Source organism: Oncorhynchus kisutch, linkage group LG5 (genome assembly GCF_002021735.2).
Source record: "Oncorhynchus kisutch isolate 150728-3 linkage group LG5, Okis_V2, whole genome shotgun sequence".
In the NCBI taxonomy this organism is placed as follows: Eukaryota; Metazoa; Chordata; class Actinopteri; order Salmoniformes; family Salmonidae; genus Oncorhynchus; species Oncorhynchus kisutch.
Window position 1 is genome coordinate 74,536,200 of NC_034178.2, and position 20,000 is coordinate 74,556,199.

At 51.4% G+C, this 20,000-nt stretch overlaps 1 protein-coding gene across 1 annotated transcript in view; it reads right to left on the minus strand.

The window, feature by feature from the left end:
* Positions 1-20,000, minus strand: part of iars1 (isoleucyl-tRNA synthetase 1) — a 106,524-nt gene that overhangs the window by 62,364 nt on the left and 24,160 nt on the right. The window contains 4 exon segments of the mRNA XM_031825799.1: positions 2,197-2,283; positions 3,408-3,511; positions 3,513-3,603; positions 7,626-7,699. Coding sequence (XP_031681659.1) covers positions 2,197-2,283; positions 3,408-3,511; positions 3,513-3,603; positions 7,626-7,699 — 356 coding nt within the window.

The following is a 20,000-nucleotide window of genomic DNA, read 5'->3' on the forward strand; positions in this document are numbered from 1 at the left end:
TCTGGTCAATAGTAGTGTACTATATAGGGAATAGGGAGCCATAGGGCTCTGGTCAATAGTAGTGTACTATATAGGGAATAGGGAGCCATAGGGCTCTGGTCAATAGTAGTGTACTATATAGGGAATAGGGAGCCATAGGGCTCTGGTCAATAGTAGTGTACTATATAGGGAATAGGGAGCCATAGGGCTCTGGTCAATAGTAGTGTACTATATAGGGAATAGGGAGCCATAGGGCTCTGGTCACTAGTAGTTGTACTATATAGGGAATAGGGAGCCATAGGGCTCTGGTCAATAGTAGTGTACTATATAGGGAATAGGGAGCCATAGGTCTCTGGTCAATAGTAGTGTGTACTATATAGGGAATAGGGAGCCATAGGGCTCTGGTCAATAGTAGTGTACTATATAGGAATAGGGAGCCATAGGTCTCTGGTCAATAGTAGTGTACTATATAGGGAATAGGGAGCCATAGGGCTCTGGTCAACTAGTAGTGTCACTATATAGGGAATAGGGAGCCATAGGGCTCTGGTTCAATAGTAGTGTAACTATATAGGAATAGGGAGCAATAGGGCTCTGGTCAATAGTAGTGCACTATATAGGGAATAGGGAGCCATAGGGCTCTGCGTCAATAGTAGTGTTTTACTATATAGGGAATAGGGAGCCATAGGGCTCTGGTCAATAGTAGTGTACTATATAGGGGAATAGGGAGCCATAGGGCTCTGGTCAATAGTAGTGTACTATATAGGGAATAGGGAGCCATAGGGCTCTGGTCAATAGTAGTGTACTATATAGGGAATAGGGAGCCCATAGGGCCTCTGGTCAATAGTAGTGTACTATATAGGGAATAGGGAGCCATAGGACTCTGGTCAATAGTAGTGTACTATATAGGGAATAGGGAGCCATAGGGCTCTGGTCAATAGTAGTGTACTATATAGGGAATAGGGAGCCATAGGTCTCTGGTCAATAGTAGTGTACTATATAGGGAATAGGAGCCATAGGGCTCTGGTCAATAGTAGTGTACTATATAGGGAATAGGGAGCCATAGGGCTCTGGTCAATAGTAGTGTACTATATAGGGAATAGGGAGCCATAGGGCTCTGGTCAATAGTAGTGTACTATATAGGGAATAGGGAGCCATAGGGCTCTGGTCAATAGTAGTGTACTATATAGGGAATAGGGAGCCATAGGGCTCTGGTCAATAGTAGTGTACTATATAGGGAATAGGGAGCCATAGGGCTCTGGTCAATAGTAGTGTACTATATAGGGAATAGGGAGCCATAGGGCTCTGGTCAATAGTAGTGTACTATATAGGAATAGGGAGCCATAGGGCTCTGGTCAATAGTAGTGTACTATATAGGGAATAGGGGAGCCATAGGGCTCTGGTCAATAGTAGTGTACTATATAGGGAATAGGGAGCCATAGGGCTCTGGTCAATAGTAGTGTACTATATAGGGAATAGGGAGCCATAGGGCTCTGGTCATAGTAGTGTACTATATAGGGGAATAGGGAGCCATAGGGCTCTGGTCAATAGTAGTGTACTATATAGGGAATAGGGAGCCATAGGACTCTGGTCTCATTATATTATTTGGACTGGAACAGGGATGTACGGCTCCATTCCACTGTCAATGAAGGGGCCTGGTCAGCACCAGTGTGTGACTGTGTGTGCGTGTGTGTGTGACTGTTTTTGTGTGACTGTGTGTGTGTGACTGTGTTTTTGCGTGACTGTGTGTGTTTGTGTGAGACTGTGTGTGTGTTTTTGCGTGTGTGTGTGTGAGACTGTTTTTGCGTGACTGTGTGTGTGTGTGAGACTGTTTTGCGTGACTGTGTGTGTGTGTGAGACTGTGTTTTGCGTGACTGTGTGTGTTTTTGCGTGACTGTGTGTGTGTGTGTGTGTGTGAGACTGTGTGTGTGTGTGTGTGTGTGTGTGTGTGTGTGTGTGTGTGTGTGTGTGACTGTGTGTGTGTGTGTGTGACTGTGTGTGTGTGTGTGAGACTGTGTGTGTGTGAGACTGTGTGAGACTGTGTGTGTGTGAGACTGTGTGTGAGTGTGTGTGTGAGTGAGATTGTGTGAGACTGTGTGTGAGATTGTGTGTGTGTGTGTGTGTGTGTGTGTGTGTGTGTGTGTGTGTGTGTGTGTGTGTGTGTGTGTGTGTGTGTGTGTGTGTGTTGTGTGTGTGTGTTGGGGGACAAGGTGAACTGACCTGGCCAGCACCAGTCCGTTGACGATGACGTTCTTGAACGGTGGTTTTCCAAACAGAGCGGTGGACAACACCAGGAGGGTGTAGAACCTAGAGGGGAACAGATTACCATCACATTAGGGAACAAGTTACCATCACATTAGGGAACAGGGTACCATCACATTAGGGAACAGTTACCATCACATTAGGACAACACCAGGAGGGTGTAGAACCTAGAGGGGAACAGGTTACCATCACATTAGGGAACAAGTTACCATCACATTAGGGAACAGATACCATCACATTAGGGAACAGTTACCATCACATTAGGACAACACCAGGAGGGTGTAGAACCTAGAGGGGAACAGATTACCATCACATTAGGGAACAAGTTACCATCACATTAGGGAACAGGGTACCATCACATTAGGGAACAGTTACCATCACATTAGGACAACACCAGGAGGGTGTAGAACCTAGAGGGGAACAGGTTACCATCACATTAGGGAGACTGTTACCATCACATTAGGGAGACAGGGAGACTGTTACCATCACATTAGGGAGACGGGGAGAAGGTTACCATCACATTAGGGAACAAGTTACCATCACATTAGGGAGACAGGGAATAGGTTACCATCACATTAGGGAGACTGTTACCATCACATTAGGGAGACAGGGAGAAGGTTACCATCACATTAGTCTGGAGGGCTAACAGTATCTTGATACCTTAGCTCAGCAGGCTAACAGTGGCTTGATACCTTAGCTCAGCAGGCTAACAGTGGCTTGATACCTTAGCTCAGCAGGCTAACAGTGGCTTGATACCTTAGCTCAGCAGGCTAACAGTGGCTTGATACCTTAGCTCAGCAGGCTAACAGTGGCTTGATACCTTAGCTCAGCAGGCTAACAGTGGCTTGATACCTTAGCTCAGCAGGCTAACAGTGGCTTGATACCTTAGCTCAGCAGGCTAACAGTGGCTTGATACTTTAGCTCAGCAGGCTAACAGTGGCTTGATACCTTAGCTCAGCAGGCTAACAGTGGCTTGATACCTTAGCTCAGCAGGCTAACAGTGGCTTGATACTTTAGCTCAGCAGGCTAACAGTGGCTTGATACCTTAGCTCAGCAGGCTAACAGTGGCTTGATACCTTAGCTCAGCAGGCTAACAGTGGCTTGATACCTTAGCTCAGCAGGCTAACAGTGGCTTGATACTTTAGCTCAGCAGCCTAACAAGGTCTTACCATCCTCTGGTCTGGTCGATGCCCTCAGCAATGAAGTCAGCAGGGAAGGTGTCTTCGAACTCCTTCCTGTTCTCAAAGGGGTAGTGGGCCTGGGCGTAGGGCATTGCTGCCCGACTCAAACCAGCAGTCAAACACCTCAGTGACCCTGCGCAACACGCCTTTACCACAGCGGGACGGGATAGTCAACTGGTCAATGCTATGGAAGGATAGAGCCAGGGAGAGAGGGAGGCAGAGAGAGAGAGAGGTGAGGGAAAGAGACAGAACATGGATTTTTTTTTACCTTAAAGTCAGTTAAGAACAAATTCTTATTTTCAATGACGGCCTAGGAACAGTGGGTTAACTGCTTTGTTCAGGGGCAGAATGACATATTTGTACCTTGTCAGCTCGGGGGTTTGAACTTGCAACCTTCCGGTTACCAGTCCAATGCTCTGACCACTAGGCTACCCTGCCGCCTCTACACTCTAACCACTAGGCTACCTGCCACCTCTACACTCTAACCACTAGGCTACCTGCCACCTCTACACTCTAACCACTAGGCTACCTGCCACCTCTACACTCTAACCACTAGGCTACCTGCCACCTCTACACTCTAACCACTAGGCTACCTGCCACCTCTACACTCTAACCACTAGACTACCTGCCACCTCTACACTCTAACCACTAGGCTACCTGCCACCTCTACACTCTAACCACTAGGCTACCTGCCTCCTCTACACTCTAACCACTAGTCTACCTGCCGCCTCTACACTCTAACCACTAGGCTACCTACCTCCTCTACACTCTAACCACTAGGCTACCCTTCCCCCTCTACACTCTAACCACTAGGCTACCCTTCCCCCTCTACACTCTAACCACTAGGCTACCCTGCCACCTCTACACTCTAACCACTAGGCTACCTGCCACCTCTAACCACTAGGCTACCTGCCCCCTCGACACTCTAACCACTAGGCTACCTGCCACCTCTACACTCTAACCACTAGTCTACCCTGCCACCTCTACACTCTAACCACTAGTCTACCCTGCCACCTCTACACTCTAACCATTAGGCTACCCTGCCGCCCTTCCACTCTAACCACTAGGCTACCTGCCTCCTCTACACTCTAACCACTAGGCTACCTGCCACCTCTACACTCTAACCACTAGGCTACCTGCCACCTCTACACTCTAACCACTAGGCTACCTGCCACCTCTACACTCTAACCACTAGACTACCCTGCCGCCTCTACACTCTAACCACTAGGCTACCCTGCCACCTCTACACTCTAACCACTAGGCTACCTGCCTCCTCTACACTCTAACCACTAGGCTACCTGCCTCCTCTACACTCTAACCACTAGGCTACCCTGCCGCCTCTACACTCTAACCACTAGGCTACCCTGCCGCCCTTCCACTCTAACCACTAGGCTACCCTGCCGCCTCTACACTCTAACCACTAGGCTACCCTGCCACCTCTACACTCTAACCACTAGGCTACCCTGCCACCTCTACACTCTAACCACTAGGCTACCCTGCCACCTCTACACTCTAACCACTAGACTACCCTGCCACCTCTACACTCTAACCACTAGGCTACCCTGCCACCTCTACACTCTAACCACTAGGCTACCCTGCCACCTCTACACTCTAACCACTAGGCTACCCTGCCACCTCTACACTCTAACCACTAGGCTACCCTGCCGCCTCTACACTCTAACCACTAGGCTACCCTGCCGCCCTTCCACTCTAACCACTAGGCTACCCTGCCGCCTCTACACTCTAACCACTAGGCTACCCTGCCACCTCTACACTCTAACCACTAGGCTACCCTGCCACCTCTACACTCTAACCACTAGGCTACCCTGCCGCCCTTCCACTCTAACCACTAGGCTACCCTGCCACCTCTACACTCTAACCACTAGGCTACCCTGCCACCTCTACACTCTAACCACTAGGCTACCCTGCCACCTCTACACTCTAACCACTAGGCTACCCTGCCACCGCTACACTCTAACCACTAGGCTACCTGCCGCCCCTACACTCTAACCACTAGGCTACGCTGCCGCCCCTCCACTCTAACCACTAGGCTACGCTGCCACCTCTACACTCTAACCACTAGGCTACCTGCCACCTCTACACTCTAACCACTAGGCCACCTGCCACCTCTACACTCTAACCACTAGGCTACCTGCCACCTCTACACTCTAACCACTAGGCTACCCTGCCACCTCTACACTCTAACCACTAGGCTACCCTGCCACCTCTACACTCTAACCACTAGGCTACCTGCCACCTCTACACTCTAACCACTAGGCTACCCTGCCACCTCTACACTCTAACCACTAGGCTACCCTGCCACCTCTACACTCTAACCACTAGTCTACCCTGCCACCTCTACACTCTAACCACTAGGCTACCTGCCACCTCTACACTCTAACCACTAGGCTACCTGCCTCCTCTACACTCTAACCACTAGGCTACCTGCCACCTCTACACTCTAACCACTAGGCTACCTGCCGCCTCTACACTCTAACCACTAGGCTACCCTGCCACCTCTACACTCTAACCACTAGGCTACCCTGCCACCTCTACACTCTAACCACTAGGCTACCTGCCGCCTCTAACCACTAGGCTACCTGCCGCCTCTAACCACTAGGCTACCTGCCGCCTCTACACTCTAACCACTAGGCTACCTGCCACCTCTACACTCTAACCACTAGGCTACCTGCCACCTCTACACTCTAACCACTAGACTACCCTGCCACCTCTACACTCTAACCACTAGGCTACCCTGCCGCCCTTCCACTCTAACCACTAGGCTACCCTGCCTCCTCTACACTCTAACCACTAGGCTACCTACCACCTCTACACTCTAACCACTAGGCTACCTGCCACCCCTACACTCAAACCACTAGGCTACCTGCCACCTCTACACTCTAACCACTAGGCTACCCTGCCACCTCTACACTCTAACCACTAGGCTACCCTGCCCCCTCTACACTCTAACCACTAGGCTACCCTGCCACCTCTACACTCTAACCACTAGACTACCTGCCGCCTCTACACTCTAACCACTAGGCTACCTGCCTCCTCTACACTCTAACCACTAGGCTACCTGCCTCCTCTACACTCTAACCACTAGGCTACCTGCCACCTCTACACTCTAACCACTAGGCGACCTGCCACCTCTACACTCTAACCACTAGGCTACCTGCCACCTCTACACTCTAACCACTAGACTACCTGCCGCCTCTACACTCTAACCACTAGGCTACCTGCCTCCTCTACACTCTAACCACTAGGCTACCTGCCACCTCTACACTCTAACCACTAGACTACCTGCCGCCTCTACACTCTAACCACTAGGCTACCTGCCTCCTCTACACTCTAACCACTAGGCTACCCTGCCACCTCTACACTCTAACCACTAGGCTACCCTGCCACCTCTACACTCTAACCACTAGGCGACCTGCCGCCTCTACACTCTAACCACTAGGCGACCTGCCACCTCTACACTCTAACCACTAGACTACCCTGCCGCCAGGAGGAGGTTTTGAACATTAAATGTAGAACGATGAGCATGGAGTCTCGGTGCGGATAGATTTGATTCATATTTATTGTCATCCACACATCAAATGAATTAAAACACAATGGAAAGAGGATGGCTCAATGATAGCATTAAACAAGGGTGGTTCATTAGGGGGTGGTTCATTAGAGGGTGGTTCATTCGAGGGTGGTTCATTAGGGGGTGGTTCATTCGAGGGTGGTTCATTCGAGGGTGGTTCATTCGAGGGTGGTTCATTCGGGGGTGGTTCATTAGAGGGTGGTTCATTAGAGGGTGGTTCATTAGGGGGTGGTTCATTAGGGGGTGGTTCATTAGGGGGTGGTTCATTAGGGGGTGGTTCATTAGAGGGTGGTTCATTAGAGGGTGGTTCATTAGAGGGTGGTTCATTAGGGGGTGGTTGGTGGTTCATTAGAGGGTGGTTCATTAGGGGGTGGTTCATTAGGGGGTGGTTCATTAGAGGGTGGTTCATTAGAGGGTGGTTCATTAGAGGGTGGTTCATTAGAGGGTGGTTCATTAGAGGGTGGTTCATTAGAGGGTAATGACAGTGTATCAGTCATCCAGGATGACCTCCTGTTAGTGATCTGGTTCTGTTCCTGACCTTGTCTGTGTTGCGTCCAACCATCACTGTGTGTGTGTGTGTGTGTGTGTAAAATCGCTGCAGACGATCAGTGACTCACCTCTCCCGATGCAGATCAGTTACTTTCACTCCTGTCAACTCCTCCAGCTCAGCCATGGATCCTACACACACCACCTGGACACACACACACACACTGTCAGCAACAGAGCAGTAGCCTCCATTCTGTCTTCCTGTAAATGACAGACAGCTGAAGATGGTGTGTAAACACGGTCGGTGTGTGTGTGTATACACGGTCGGTGTGTGTGTGTATACACGCTTGGTGTGTGTGTGTAAACATGGTCAGTGTGTGTGTGTGTGTGTAAACACGGTCAGTGTGTGTGTGTGTGTCGGTTAGGGATGTAACAATTCACTGATACCCACCACCCCCTATTCAAAAATTTAAGTGCATCTGTGCGCAGGACCCCCCCCAAACCTGCCCAAAATGGAGCATGTATCAATCAGAATATTGATCCAAACGTTACTAAAATCTCCGGTTCACTAATTACTTTCTACCCCTTTTCTGAAAATACCTCTCATCTTTTGATGACGAATGATGCTTCCTCTCATTCAGAACTATAAACACATAACTCTGCTTTGACAGTCAATGATCTCAATGAAGTCATTTTTCACGCCAAACAACTCCAGCAAACATATCAGTAGGCTGGTCAGTTTTGTGTGCTAACCAAACGAGAACTATAGGAATATTCTCTCGCACCTTCAGCATTCAAATGACAATTTAGCTATTAAATGGTGATTTGAGATCAAAAGCAAATTGGGGGACACACACACACGACAGCCTACATTGCCCCCCCCCCCCCCCCCCACACACACCACACACACACACACACGACAGCCTACATTGCCCCCCCCCCCCCACACGACAGCCTACATTGCTGCCCCCCCCCCCCCACACGACAGCCTACATTGCCCCCCCCCAATAGCCTGATAGAGGGGTGGTAGATACCCAGTTACCCTTACAGTGCCTTGTTTTCAGGCACTTCAGTATTTATACCCCTGGACTTACTACAACATGTTGTGTTGCAGCCTGAATTTTTAAAATGGATTAAAAATATATTGTTTTTGTCTTCTCAACCATCTACACACAATACCCCACAATGACAAAGGGAAAACAAGTTTATTGAAAATGAAATACAGAAATATCTAATATACCTAAGTATTCAAACCCCATGAGTCAATACATGTTAGAATTATCTTTTGGCAGTGATTACAGCTTTGATTACAGATTACAGTCTTTCTGGGTAAGTCTCTAAGAGCTGTGAGTCTTTCTGGGTAATTCTAAGAGCTGTGAGTCTTTCTGGGTAAGTCTCTAAGAGCTTTCCACACCTGAATTGTACAATTATTTGCACATGATTCTTTTAAAAATTCTTCAAGCTCCGTCAAGTTGGTTGTTGATCATTGCTAGAAGCCATTTTTAAATCTTGCCATAGATAGTGGTGGGCTCTGTGGTGGTGGTGGATGTGGGCTCTATATTGGTGGTGTGCTCTGTGGTGGAGGTGGTGGTGGGCTCTGTGGTGGTGGTGGGCCTGTGGTGGAGGTGGTGGGCTCTGTGGTGGTGGGCTCTATATTGGTGGTGGGCTCTATATTGGTGGTGGGTTCTGTATTGGTGGCGGTGGTGGGCTCTGTGGTGGAGGTGGTGGGTTCTGTGGTGGAGGGCTCTATGAAAGACAGTTGTTGGTGGTGGTGGGCTCTGTGGTGGTGGTGGTGGGCTCTATATTGGTGGTGGGCTCTATATTGGTGGTGGTGGGCTCTGTGGTGGTGGTGGGTTCTGTGGTGGTGGTGGGTTCTGTATTGGTGGTGGTGGGCTCTATTGGTGGTGGGTTTTGTATTGGTGGTGGTCTCTGTGGTGGTGGTCTCTGTGGTGGTGGTGGTCTCTGTGGTGGTCTCTGGTGGTGGTGGTGGGCTCTGTGGTGGTGGTCTCTGTGGTGGTGGTGGTCTCTATGGTGGTCTCTGGTGGTGGTGGTGGTGGTGGCCTCTGTGGTGGTGGTGGGTTCTGTGGTGGTGGGCTCTATATTGGTGGTGGGCTCTATATTGGTGGTGGGCTCTATATTGGTGGTGGGCTCTATATTGGTGGTGGGCTCTGTGGTGGTGGTGGGCTCTGTGGTGGTGGTGGGCTCTGTGGTGGTGGGTTTTGTATTGGTGGTGGTGGTCTCTGTGGTGGTGGTCTCTGGTGGTGGTGGGCTCTGTGGTGGTGGTGGGCTCTGGTGGTCTCTGTGGTGGTGGTGGGCTCTGTGGTGGTGGTTGTCTCTGGTGGTGGTGGTCTCTGTGGTGGTGGTCTCTGTGGTGGTGGTCTCTGTGGTGGGCTCTATATTGGTGGTGGTGGGCTCTGTATGACAGACAGTTGGTGGTGGTGGGCTCTGTGGTGGTGGGTTCTGTATTGGTGGTGGGTTCTGTATTGATGGTGGTGGGCTCTGTATTGATGGTGGTGGGCTCTGTATTGATGGTGGTGGGCTCTGTATTGATGGTGGGCTCTGTGGTGGTGGTGGGCTCTGAGGTGGTGGGCTCTGTATTGATGGTGGTGGGCTCTGTATTGGTGGTGGGCTCTGTATTGATGGTGGTGGGCTCTGTATTGATGGTGGTGGGCTCTGTATTGATGGTGGGCCCTGAGGTGGTGGTGGGCCCTGAGGTGGTGGTGGGCCCTGAGGTGGTGGTGGGCTCTGTATTGGTGGTGGATTTTGTATTGGTGGTGGTGGGCCCTGAGGTGGTGGTCTCTGTGGTGGTGGTCTCTATGGTGGTCTCTGTGGTGGTGGGCTCTGTGGTGGTGGTGGTGGGCTCTGTGGTGGTGGTGGGCTCTGTGGTGGTCTCTGTGGTGGTGGTGGGCTCTGTGGTGGTGGTTGTATCTGTGGTGGGGGTGGGCTCTGTGGTGGTGGGCTCTGTGGTGGGGGTGGTATGTATGACAGACAGTAGTTGGTCGGAGCACGTCTCTGGAGCCGCTGAGCCGGAGGAACGTGTATCAATCCTGCTGTACGACTCACTATCAGGTCAAACGAAGGACTGAAATGAACGAGACACTCAGAAAAACCAATCATGACTCTCGAGTCAATAAAGAGTCGTTCAAAAAGATTGAATCGTTCACGAACTGCACATCACTAACATGCTCACCGGACAGATTATTAGGTACACACATCTAGTGACCACCCCCTTTGTCCCCAGAACAGCCTGAATTATTCAGGGAATTTGACAAGGTTTTGGAAACGTTCTACAGGGTCCATGCTGACACGATATATATGAGGTCAGAGGTCAGTGGCTGTACAGTAACATTCTATTCATGAGGTCAGTGGCTATACAGTAACACACTATACATGAGGTCAGAGGTCAGTGGCTGTACAGTAACATTCTATACATGAGGTCAGAGGCTGTACAGTAACATTCTATACATGAGGTCAGAGGTCAGTGGCTGTACAGTAACATTCTATACATGAGGTCAGAGGTCAGTGGCTGTACAGTAACATTCTATACATGAGGTCAGAGGTCAGTGGCTGTACAGTAACATTCTATACATGAGGTCAGAGGCTGTACAGTAACATTCTATACATGAGGTCAGAGGCTGTACAGTAACATTCTATACATGAGGTCAGAGGTCAGGCTCTGTGCTTCACAGCTCTATGGGTTTTGACTGACTGACGCTCTGAACTTGAGCCCCCCCCCCATCCCTCCTGCTGATTGGGCAACTTCTGCTAATGTTGTGTTGACAGAATGAGGGACATGCTGTACATTAAAGACGCCTCCATGTATTTAGAAAGATGAGACGTTGAGGATTATAATAAAAACCGCTCTGACGTCATACAAGACAAAACACCCCGTGTCAGGTGAACTGTTGTCTCCTCACCTTTGGCCTAAATAATTTAAATCATAAATCTCCAAACTTGTCCCATTTTAATTTGTTAATAATATATTTTTATTTTATAAACATTTCATTGTATCTCTATCCATTTAGGTCAATTCCCACGAGTCAAGGGTTAATGAGTGTTACACACAAAAATGTCTATTTTTGAAAGTAGGTGCGCAGTAGACTAGATATCAGAAAAAGTATGCCAGACATTTCAAATGTTCCCAGCGAATGAGAAAACAGTCATGGAATTGAAATGAAGAGAATGAATAAGATGTATTAAAAAGGCAACCTTGGGGCTAATTTAGCACCACCGCCTACAGCACCACCGCGGCCACGGTGACACGGCATTCCGTGAGGAATATTCTGTGCACAAGACAAATAAACTTTGATTTGACCGATTCCCAGCTGGCAGACAGATGTTTAAAGCTCTGGGCTAGCTGGCAGACAGATGATTAAAGCTCTGGGCTAGCTGGCAGACAGACGATTAAAGCTCCGGGCTAGCTGGCAGACAGATGATTAAAGCTCCGGGCTAGCTGGCAGACAGACGATTAAAGCTCTGGGCTAGATGGCAGACAGATGGTTAATAAAGCTCAAGGCTGGCAGACAGATGGTTAATAAAGCTCAAGGCTGGCAGACAGATGGTTAATAAAGCTCAAGGCTGGCAGACAGATGGTTAATAAAGCTCAAGGCTGGCAGACAGATGGTTAATAAAGCTCAAGGCTGGCTGGCAGACAGATGGTTAAAGCTCCGGGCTAGCTGGCAGACAGATGGTTAAAGCTCCGGGCTAGCTGGCAGACAGATGATTAAAGCTCCGGGCTAGATGGCAGACAGATGGTTAATAAAGCTCAAGGCTGGCAGACAGATGGTTAATAAAGCTCAAGGCTGGCAGACAGATGGTTAATAAAGCTCAAGGCTGGCAGACAGATGGTTAATAAAGCTCAAGGCTGGCAGACAGATGGTTAATAAAGCTCAAGGCTGGCAGACAGATGGTTAATAAAGCTCAAGGCTGGCAGACAGATGGTTAATAAAGCTCAAGGCTGGCTGGCAGACAGGTGTCTGTAATTCTGCTCCAATTCCAAACAAACTAAGGTAGTTGGCCCAGATACGACCAGTGTGTGTCGCATGACAGAGAGCTGAGGGAGAGAGAAAGTGGAGATGGGGGAGAGAGAGCTGAGAGGGAGACAAAGAGATTGAGTTCCCGGCCCATCCATCAATCTCTCTCTCTCTCGCCTCCATCCATTTCTCTCCTCTCCTTTCCTCTCCGCCTCCCTCCCTCTCCTGTCAGCTCCCCCTCCATCTCTCTCCTCCCTGCCTCCCTCCATCCCTCTCCATCTCTCTCTCCTCTGCCTCCCTCAATCTCTCTCCTCTGCCACCCTCCATCTCTCTCCTCTCCACATCCCTCCATCTCTCTCCTCCCTCTCTGCCACCCTCCATCTCTCTCCTCTCCATCTCTCTCCTCTCCTCTCTGCCACCCTCCATCTCTCTCCTCTCCTCTCTGCCACCCTCCATCTCTCTCCTCTCCTCTCTGCCACCCTCCATCTCTCTCCTCTCCTCTCTGCCACCCTCCATCTCTCTCCTCTCCTCTCTGCCACCCTCCATCTCTCTCCTCTCTCCCTCCATCTCTCCTCTCTGCTCCCCCTCCCTCCATCTCACTCCTCTCCGCCTCCCTCCATCTCTCTCCTCTCTGCTCCGCCTCCCTCCTCTCCGCCTCCCTCCTCTCCGCCTCCCTCCTCTCCGCCTCCCTCCTCTCCGCCTCCCTCCTCTCCGCCTCCCTCCTCTCCGACTGAGAAGACACATGACCTGGTAGTAGCCCAGTGTCAACATGACTGAGAAGACACATGACCTGGTAGTAGCCCAGTGTCAACATGACTGAGAAGACACATGACCTGGTAGTAGCCCAGTGTCAACATGACTGAGAAGACACATGACCTGGTAGTAGCCCAGTGTCAACATGACTGAGAAGACACATGACCTGGTAGTAGACCAGTGTCAACATGACTGAGAAGACACATGACATGGTATGAAAGACAAAACAAAACAAGATGGGAAATATTATTGACATTACTTTGCACTTTTCACTGGCTGTCCCTCAGGTTGTGGCAGGAGGACACATATTCGGCTGCCAAAACTGCACATTTTGTCTTTTCACCCAATAAATATTAGATTTTTTCTTCATTCTTCTTTTATAGTTTCAAATTCTTTGTATTGAATTATAATTTTGGGAAAGAAATATTCTCTTATGTCTGAGTATTTGTCACAGTGTAATAGGAAATGCAGCTCTGTCTCTACCTCTCCCCTGGAGCAGAGTGAGCACAGCCTGTCCTCTCTGGGCAGCCAGACCGGTCTCTATAGCCAGACTGTCCTCTCTGGGCAGCCAGACCGGTCTCTATAGCCAGACTGTCCTCTCTGGGTAGCCAGGTTTGTCTGTGACGACCGGTCTCTATAGCCAGACTGTCCTCTCTGGGCAGCCAGACCGGTCTCTATAACCAGACTGTCCTCTCTGGGCAGCCAGACCGGTCTCTATAACCAGACTGTCCTCTCTGGGCAGCCAGGTTTGTCTGTGACGACCGGTCTCTATAACCAGACTGTCCTCTCTGGGCAGCCAGACCGGTCTCTATAACCAGACTGTCCTCTCTGGGCAGCCAGACCGGTCTCTATAACCAGACTGTCCTCTCTGGGCAGCCAGGTTTGTCTGTGACGACCGGTCTCTATAACGAGACTGTCCTCTCTGGGCAGCCAGACCGGTCTCTATAGCCAGACTGTACTGTCCTCTCTGGGCAGCCAGACCGGTCTCTATAGCCAGACTGTCCTCTCTGGGCAGCCAGACCGGTCTCTATAGCCAGACTGTCCTCTCTTGGCAGCCAGACCGGTCTCTATAGCCAGACTGTCCTCTCTGGGCAGCCAGACCGGTCTCTATAACCAGACTGTCCTCTCTGGGCAGCCAGACCGGTCTCTATAACCAGACTGTCCTCTCTGGGCAGCCAGACCGGTCTCTATAGCCAGACTGTCCTCTCTGGGTAGCCAGGTTTGTCTGTGACGACCGGTCTCTATAACCAGACTGTCCTCTCTGGGCAGCCAGACCGGTCTCTATAGCCAGACTGTCCTCTCTGGGCAGCCAGACCGGTCTCTATAGCCAGACTGTCCTCTCTGGGCAGCCAGACCGGTCTCTATAGCCAGACTGTCCTCTCTGGGTAGCCAGGTTTGTCTGTGACGACCGGTCTCTATAACCAGACTGTCCTCTCTGGGTAGCCAGGTTTGTCTGTGACGACCGGTCTCTATAACCAGACTGTCCTCTCTGGGCAGCCAGACCGGTCTCTATAGCCAGACTGTCCTCTCTGGGTAGCCAGGTTTGTCTGTGACGACCGGTCTCTATAACCAGACTGTCCTCTCTGGGCAGCCAGGTTTGTCTGTGACGACTGGTCTCTATAGCCAGACTGTCCTCTCTGGGCAGCCAGACCGGTCTCTATAACCAGACTGTCCTCTCTGGGCAGCCAGGTTTGTCTGTGACGACTGGTCTCTATAGCCAGACTGTCCTCTCTGGGCAGCCAGACCGGTCTCTATAACCAGACTGTCCTCTCTGGGTAGCCAGGTTTGTCTGTGACGACTGGTCTCTATAGCCAGACTGTCCTCTCTGGGCAGCCAGACCGGTCTCTATAACCAGACTGTCCTCTCTGGGCAGCCAGACCGGTCTCTATAGCCAGACTGTCCTCTCTGGGTAGCCAGGTTTGTCTGTGACGACCGGTCTCTATAACCAGACTGTCCTCTCTGGGCAGCCAGACCGGTCTCTATAACCAGACTGTCCTCTCTGGGCAGCCAGACCGGTCTCTATAACCAGACTGTCCTCTCTGGGCAGCCAGACCGGTCTCTATAGCCAGACTGTCCTCTCTGGGTAGCCAGGTTTGTCTGTGACGACCGGTCTCTATAACCAGACTGTCCTCTCTGGGCAGCCAGACCGGTCTCTATAACCAGACTGTCCTCTCTGGGCAGCCAGACCGGTCTCTATAACCAGACTGTCCTCTCTGGGCAGCCAGACCGGTCTCTATAGCCAGACTGTCCTCTCTGGGTAGCCAGGTTTGTCTGTGACGACCGGTCTCTATAACCAGACTGTCCTCTCTGAGCAGCCAGGTTTGTCTGTGACGACCGGTCTCTATAACCAGACTGTCCTCTCTGGGCAGCCAGACCGGTCTCTATAACCAGACTGTCCTCTCTGGGCAGCCAGACCGGTCTCTATAGCCAGACTGTCCTCTCTGGGCAGCCAGACCGGTCTCTATAGCCAGACTGTCCTCTCTGGGCAGCCAGACCGGTCTCTATAGCCAGACTGTCCTCTCTGGGCAGCCAGACCGGTCTCTATAACCAGACTGTCCTCTCTGGGCAGCCAGACCGGTCTCTATAGCCAGACTGTCCTCTCTGGGCAGCCAGACCGGTCTCTATAGCCAGACTGTCCTCTCTGGGCAGCCAGACCGGTCTCTATAGCCAGACTGTCCTCTCTGGGCAGCCAGACCGGTCTCTATAGCCAGACTGTCCTCTCTGGGCAGCCAGACCGGTCTCTATAGCCAGACTGTCCTCTCTGGGCAGCCAGACCGGTCTCTATAACCAGACTGTCCTCTCTGGGCAGCCAGACCGGTCTCTATAGCCAGACTGTCCTCTCTGGGCAGCCAGACCGGTCTCTATAACCAGACTGTCCTCACTCCAACCTAGTCAATGTTTTCCTCAGTTTTGACTTGGTTGGGCCAGATTTTCTGAGTGCTGTTTTGAGGCTCTATGGGGTTGGTTTGGGTTGGTGAACTGGGCCTCAGAACCAGCTGGCTGAGTGCTGTCCTGAGGCTCTATGGGGTTGGTTTGGGTTGGTGAACTGGGCCTCAGAACCAGCTGGCTGAGTGCTGTCCTGAGGCTCTATGGGGTTGGTGAACTGAGCCACAGAACCAGCTGGCTGAGTGCTGTCCTGAGGCTCTATGGGGTTGGTTTGGGTTGGTGAACTGAGCCACAGAACCAGCTGGCTGAGTGCTGTCCTGAGGCTCTATGGGGTTGGTTTGGGTTGGTGAACTGGGCCTCAGAACCAGCTGGCTGAGTGCTGTCCTGAGGCTCTATGGGGTTGGTTTGGGTTGGTGAACTGGGCCTCAGAACCAGCTGGCTGAGTGCTGTCCTGAGGCTCTATGGGGTTGGTTTGGGTTGGTGAACTGGGCCTCAGAACCAGCTGGCTGAGTGCTGTCCTGAGGCTCTATGGGGTTGGTTTGGGTTGGTGAACTGGGCCTCAGAACCAGCTGGCTGAGTGCTGTCCTGAGGCTCTATGGGGTTGGTTTGGGTTGGTGAACTGGGCCTCAGAACCAGCTGGCTGAGTGCTGTCCTGAGGCTCTATGGGGTTGGTTTGGGTTGGTGAACTGAGCCTCAGAACCAGCTGGCTCAGGGGACTCTTCTCTTGTTTCATCTCTTGACATTGTAGAGCTGTGTGATGGAATGTTTTGGGATCACTTGTTCTTAGATGGTTGTAAAATTTGATGATCTCTTTTTTCTATCTGAATGAGGAGGGTATTGGCCCCATTCTGCTCTACATGTGTTATTTGCAGTTTTTCTTTGCACTTGCAATACAGTCTTGCAAAACTCTGCATGCAGTATTTCGATTGGATGTTTGTCCCATTTGGTAAATTCATTATTAGAGATTGGACCCCATACTTCACTGCCATATAGAGCAACTGGTTCTAGAACTGATTGGAACATTTTGAGCCAGATTCTAATTGGAATTTCGATTTTGCTGTTCCTTTTAATGGCATAGAATGCTCTTCTTGCTTGGTCTCTCAGCTCATTCACAGCCATGTGAAAGCTACCTGTGTTGCTGATATTTAGACCTAGATATGTGTCGTTTTTGGTGTGTTTTTATAGAACTGTGTCCAAATAGAATTTATATTTGTCATCCTGATTTCCGGACCATTTTTGGAATATCATTCTATTTGTTTTTTTTAGTTTAACGGTCAGAGTCCAGGTCTGACAGAACCTGGGGTTAACGGTCCGAGCCCAGGTCTGACAGAACCTGTGGTTAACGGTCAGAGCCCAGGTCTGACAGAACCTGTGGTTAACAGTCAGAGCCCAAGTCTGACAGAACCTGTGGTTAACGGTCAGAGCCCAGGTCTGACAGAACCTGTGGTTAACGGTCAGAGCCCAGGTCTGACAGAACCTGTGGTTAACGGTCAGAGCCCAGGTCTGACAGAACCTGTGGTTAACGGTCAGAGCCCAGGTCTGACAGAACCTGTGGTTAACGGTCAGAGCCCAGGTCTGACAGAACCTGTGGTTAACGGTCAGAGCCCAGGTCTGACAGAACCTGTGGTTAACGGTCAGAGCCCAGGTCTGATTGAACCTGTGGTTAACGGTCAGAGACCAGGTCTGACAGAACCTGTGGTTAACGGTCAGAGCCCAGGTCTGACAGAACCTGTGGTTAACGGTCAGAGCCCAGGTCTGACAGAACCTGTGGTTAACGGTCAGAGCCCAGGTCTGACAGAACCTGTGGTTAACGGTCAGAGCCCAGGTCTGACAGAACCTGTGATTAACGGTCAGAGCCCAGGTCTGACAGAACCTGTTGTTAACGATCAGAGCCCAGGTCTGACAGAACCTGTGGTTAACGGTCAGAGCCCAGGTCTGACAGAACCTGTGGTTAACCGTCAGAGCCCAGGTCTGACAGAACCTGTGGTTAACGGTCAGAGCCCAGGTCTGACAGAACCTGTTGTTAACGATCAGAGCCCAGGTCTGACAGAACCTGTTGTTAACGATCAGAGCCCAGGTCTGACAGAACCTGTGGTTAACGGTCAGAGCCCAGGTCTGACAGAACCTGTGGTTAACGGTCAGAGCCCAGGTCTGACAGAACCTGTGGTTAACGGTCAGAGCCCAGGTCTGACAGAACCTGTGGTTAACGGTCAGAGCCCAGGTCTGACAGAACCTGTGGTTAACGGTCAGAGCCCAGGTCTGACAGAACCTGTGGTTAACGGTCAGAGCCCAGGTCTGACAGAACCTGTGATTAACGGTCAGAGCCCAGGTCTGACAGAACCTGTTGTTAACGATCAGAGCCCAGGTCTGACAGAACCTGTGGTTAACGGTCAGAGCCCAGGTCTGACAGAACCTGTGGTTAACGGTCAGAGCCCAGGTCTGACAGAACCTGTGGTTAACGGTCAGAGCCCAGGTCTGACAGAACCTGTGATTAACGGTCAGAGTCCAGGTCTGACAGAACCTGTGGTTAACGGTCAGAGTCCAGGTCTGACAGAACCTGTGATTAACGGGTTTAAATTTATTCCAATTCTCCCAGAAGTGGTTTGATTCTATGGATCTCTCCTCTCTGCTCCGCCTCCCTCCATCTCTCTCCCTCCACCTCTCCCTCCACCTCTCTCCTCCGAGGCGGAGCAGAGAGGATCTCCCTCCCTCCATCTCTCTATCCCCCCCATCTATCCTCCCCCTCTCTCCTCTCCCTCCTCTCCCTCCATCCATCTCTCCTCTCCCTCCATCTCCTCTCCTCTCCCTCCCTCCATCCATCTCCTCTCCTCTCCCTCCATCCATCTCCTCTCCTCTCCCTCCATCCATCTCCTCTCCTCTCCCTCCATCCATCTCCTCTCCTCTCCCTCCATCCATCTCCTCTCCTCTCCTCTCCCTCCATCCATCTCCTCTCCTCTCCTCTCCCTCCATCCATCTCCTCTCCCTCCATCCATCTCCTCTCCTCTCCTCTCCTCTCCCTCCATCCATCTCCTCTCCCTCCATCCATCTCCTCTCCTCTCCTCTCCCTCCATCCATCTCCTCTCCTCTCCCTCCATCCATCTCCTCTCCTCTCCCTCCATCCATCTCCTCTCCTCTCCCTCCATCCATCTCCTCTCCTCTCCCTCCATCTCCTCTCCTCTCCCTCCATCTCCTCTCCTCTCCCTCCATCTCCTCTCCTCTCCCTCCATCTCCTCTCCTCTCCTCTCCCTCCCTCCATCCATCTCCTCTCCCTCCATCCATCTCCTCTCCTCTCCTCTCCTCTCCTCTCCTCTCCCTCCATCCATCTCCTCTCCTCTCCTCTCCCTCCATCTCCTCTCCCTCCATCCATCTCCTCTCCTCTCCTCTCCCTCCATCCATCTCCTCTCCCTCCATCCATCTCCTCTCCTCTCCTCTCCCTCCATCCATCTCCTCTCCTCTCCCTCCATCCATCTCCTCTCCTCTCCCTCCATCCATCTCCTCTCCTCTCCCTCCATCCATCTCCTCTCCTCTCCCTCCATCCATCTCCTCTCCTCTCCTCTCCCTCCATCTCCTCTCCTCTCCCTCCATCTCCTCTCCTCTCCCTCCATCCATCTCCTCTCCTCTCCCCCCATCCATCTCTCCTCTCCCTCCATCCATCTCTCCTCTCCCTCCATCCATCTCTCCTCTCCCTCCATCCATCTCTCCTCTCTATCCCTCCATTTCTCTCCTCCCTCCCTCCCTCCCTCCCTCCCTCCCTCCCTCCCTCCCTCCCTCCCTCCCTCCTCCATAGACCACTGCCGCCTGGTAACAGACCCAGCCAGACTGCTATTTCTAGGAAGCAGGTCGCTCCTCCTGTTGCTCTCTCGCTGTCCTTTTTAAAAATCTGAGAGAGTTACT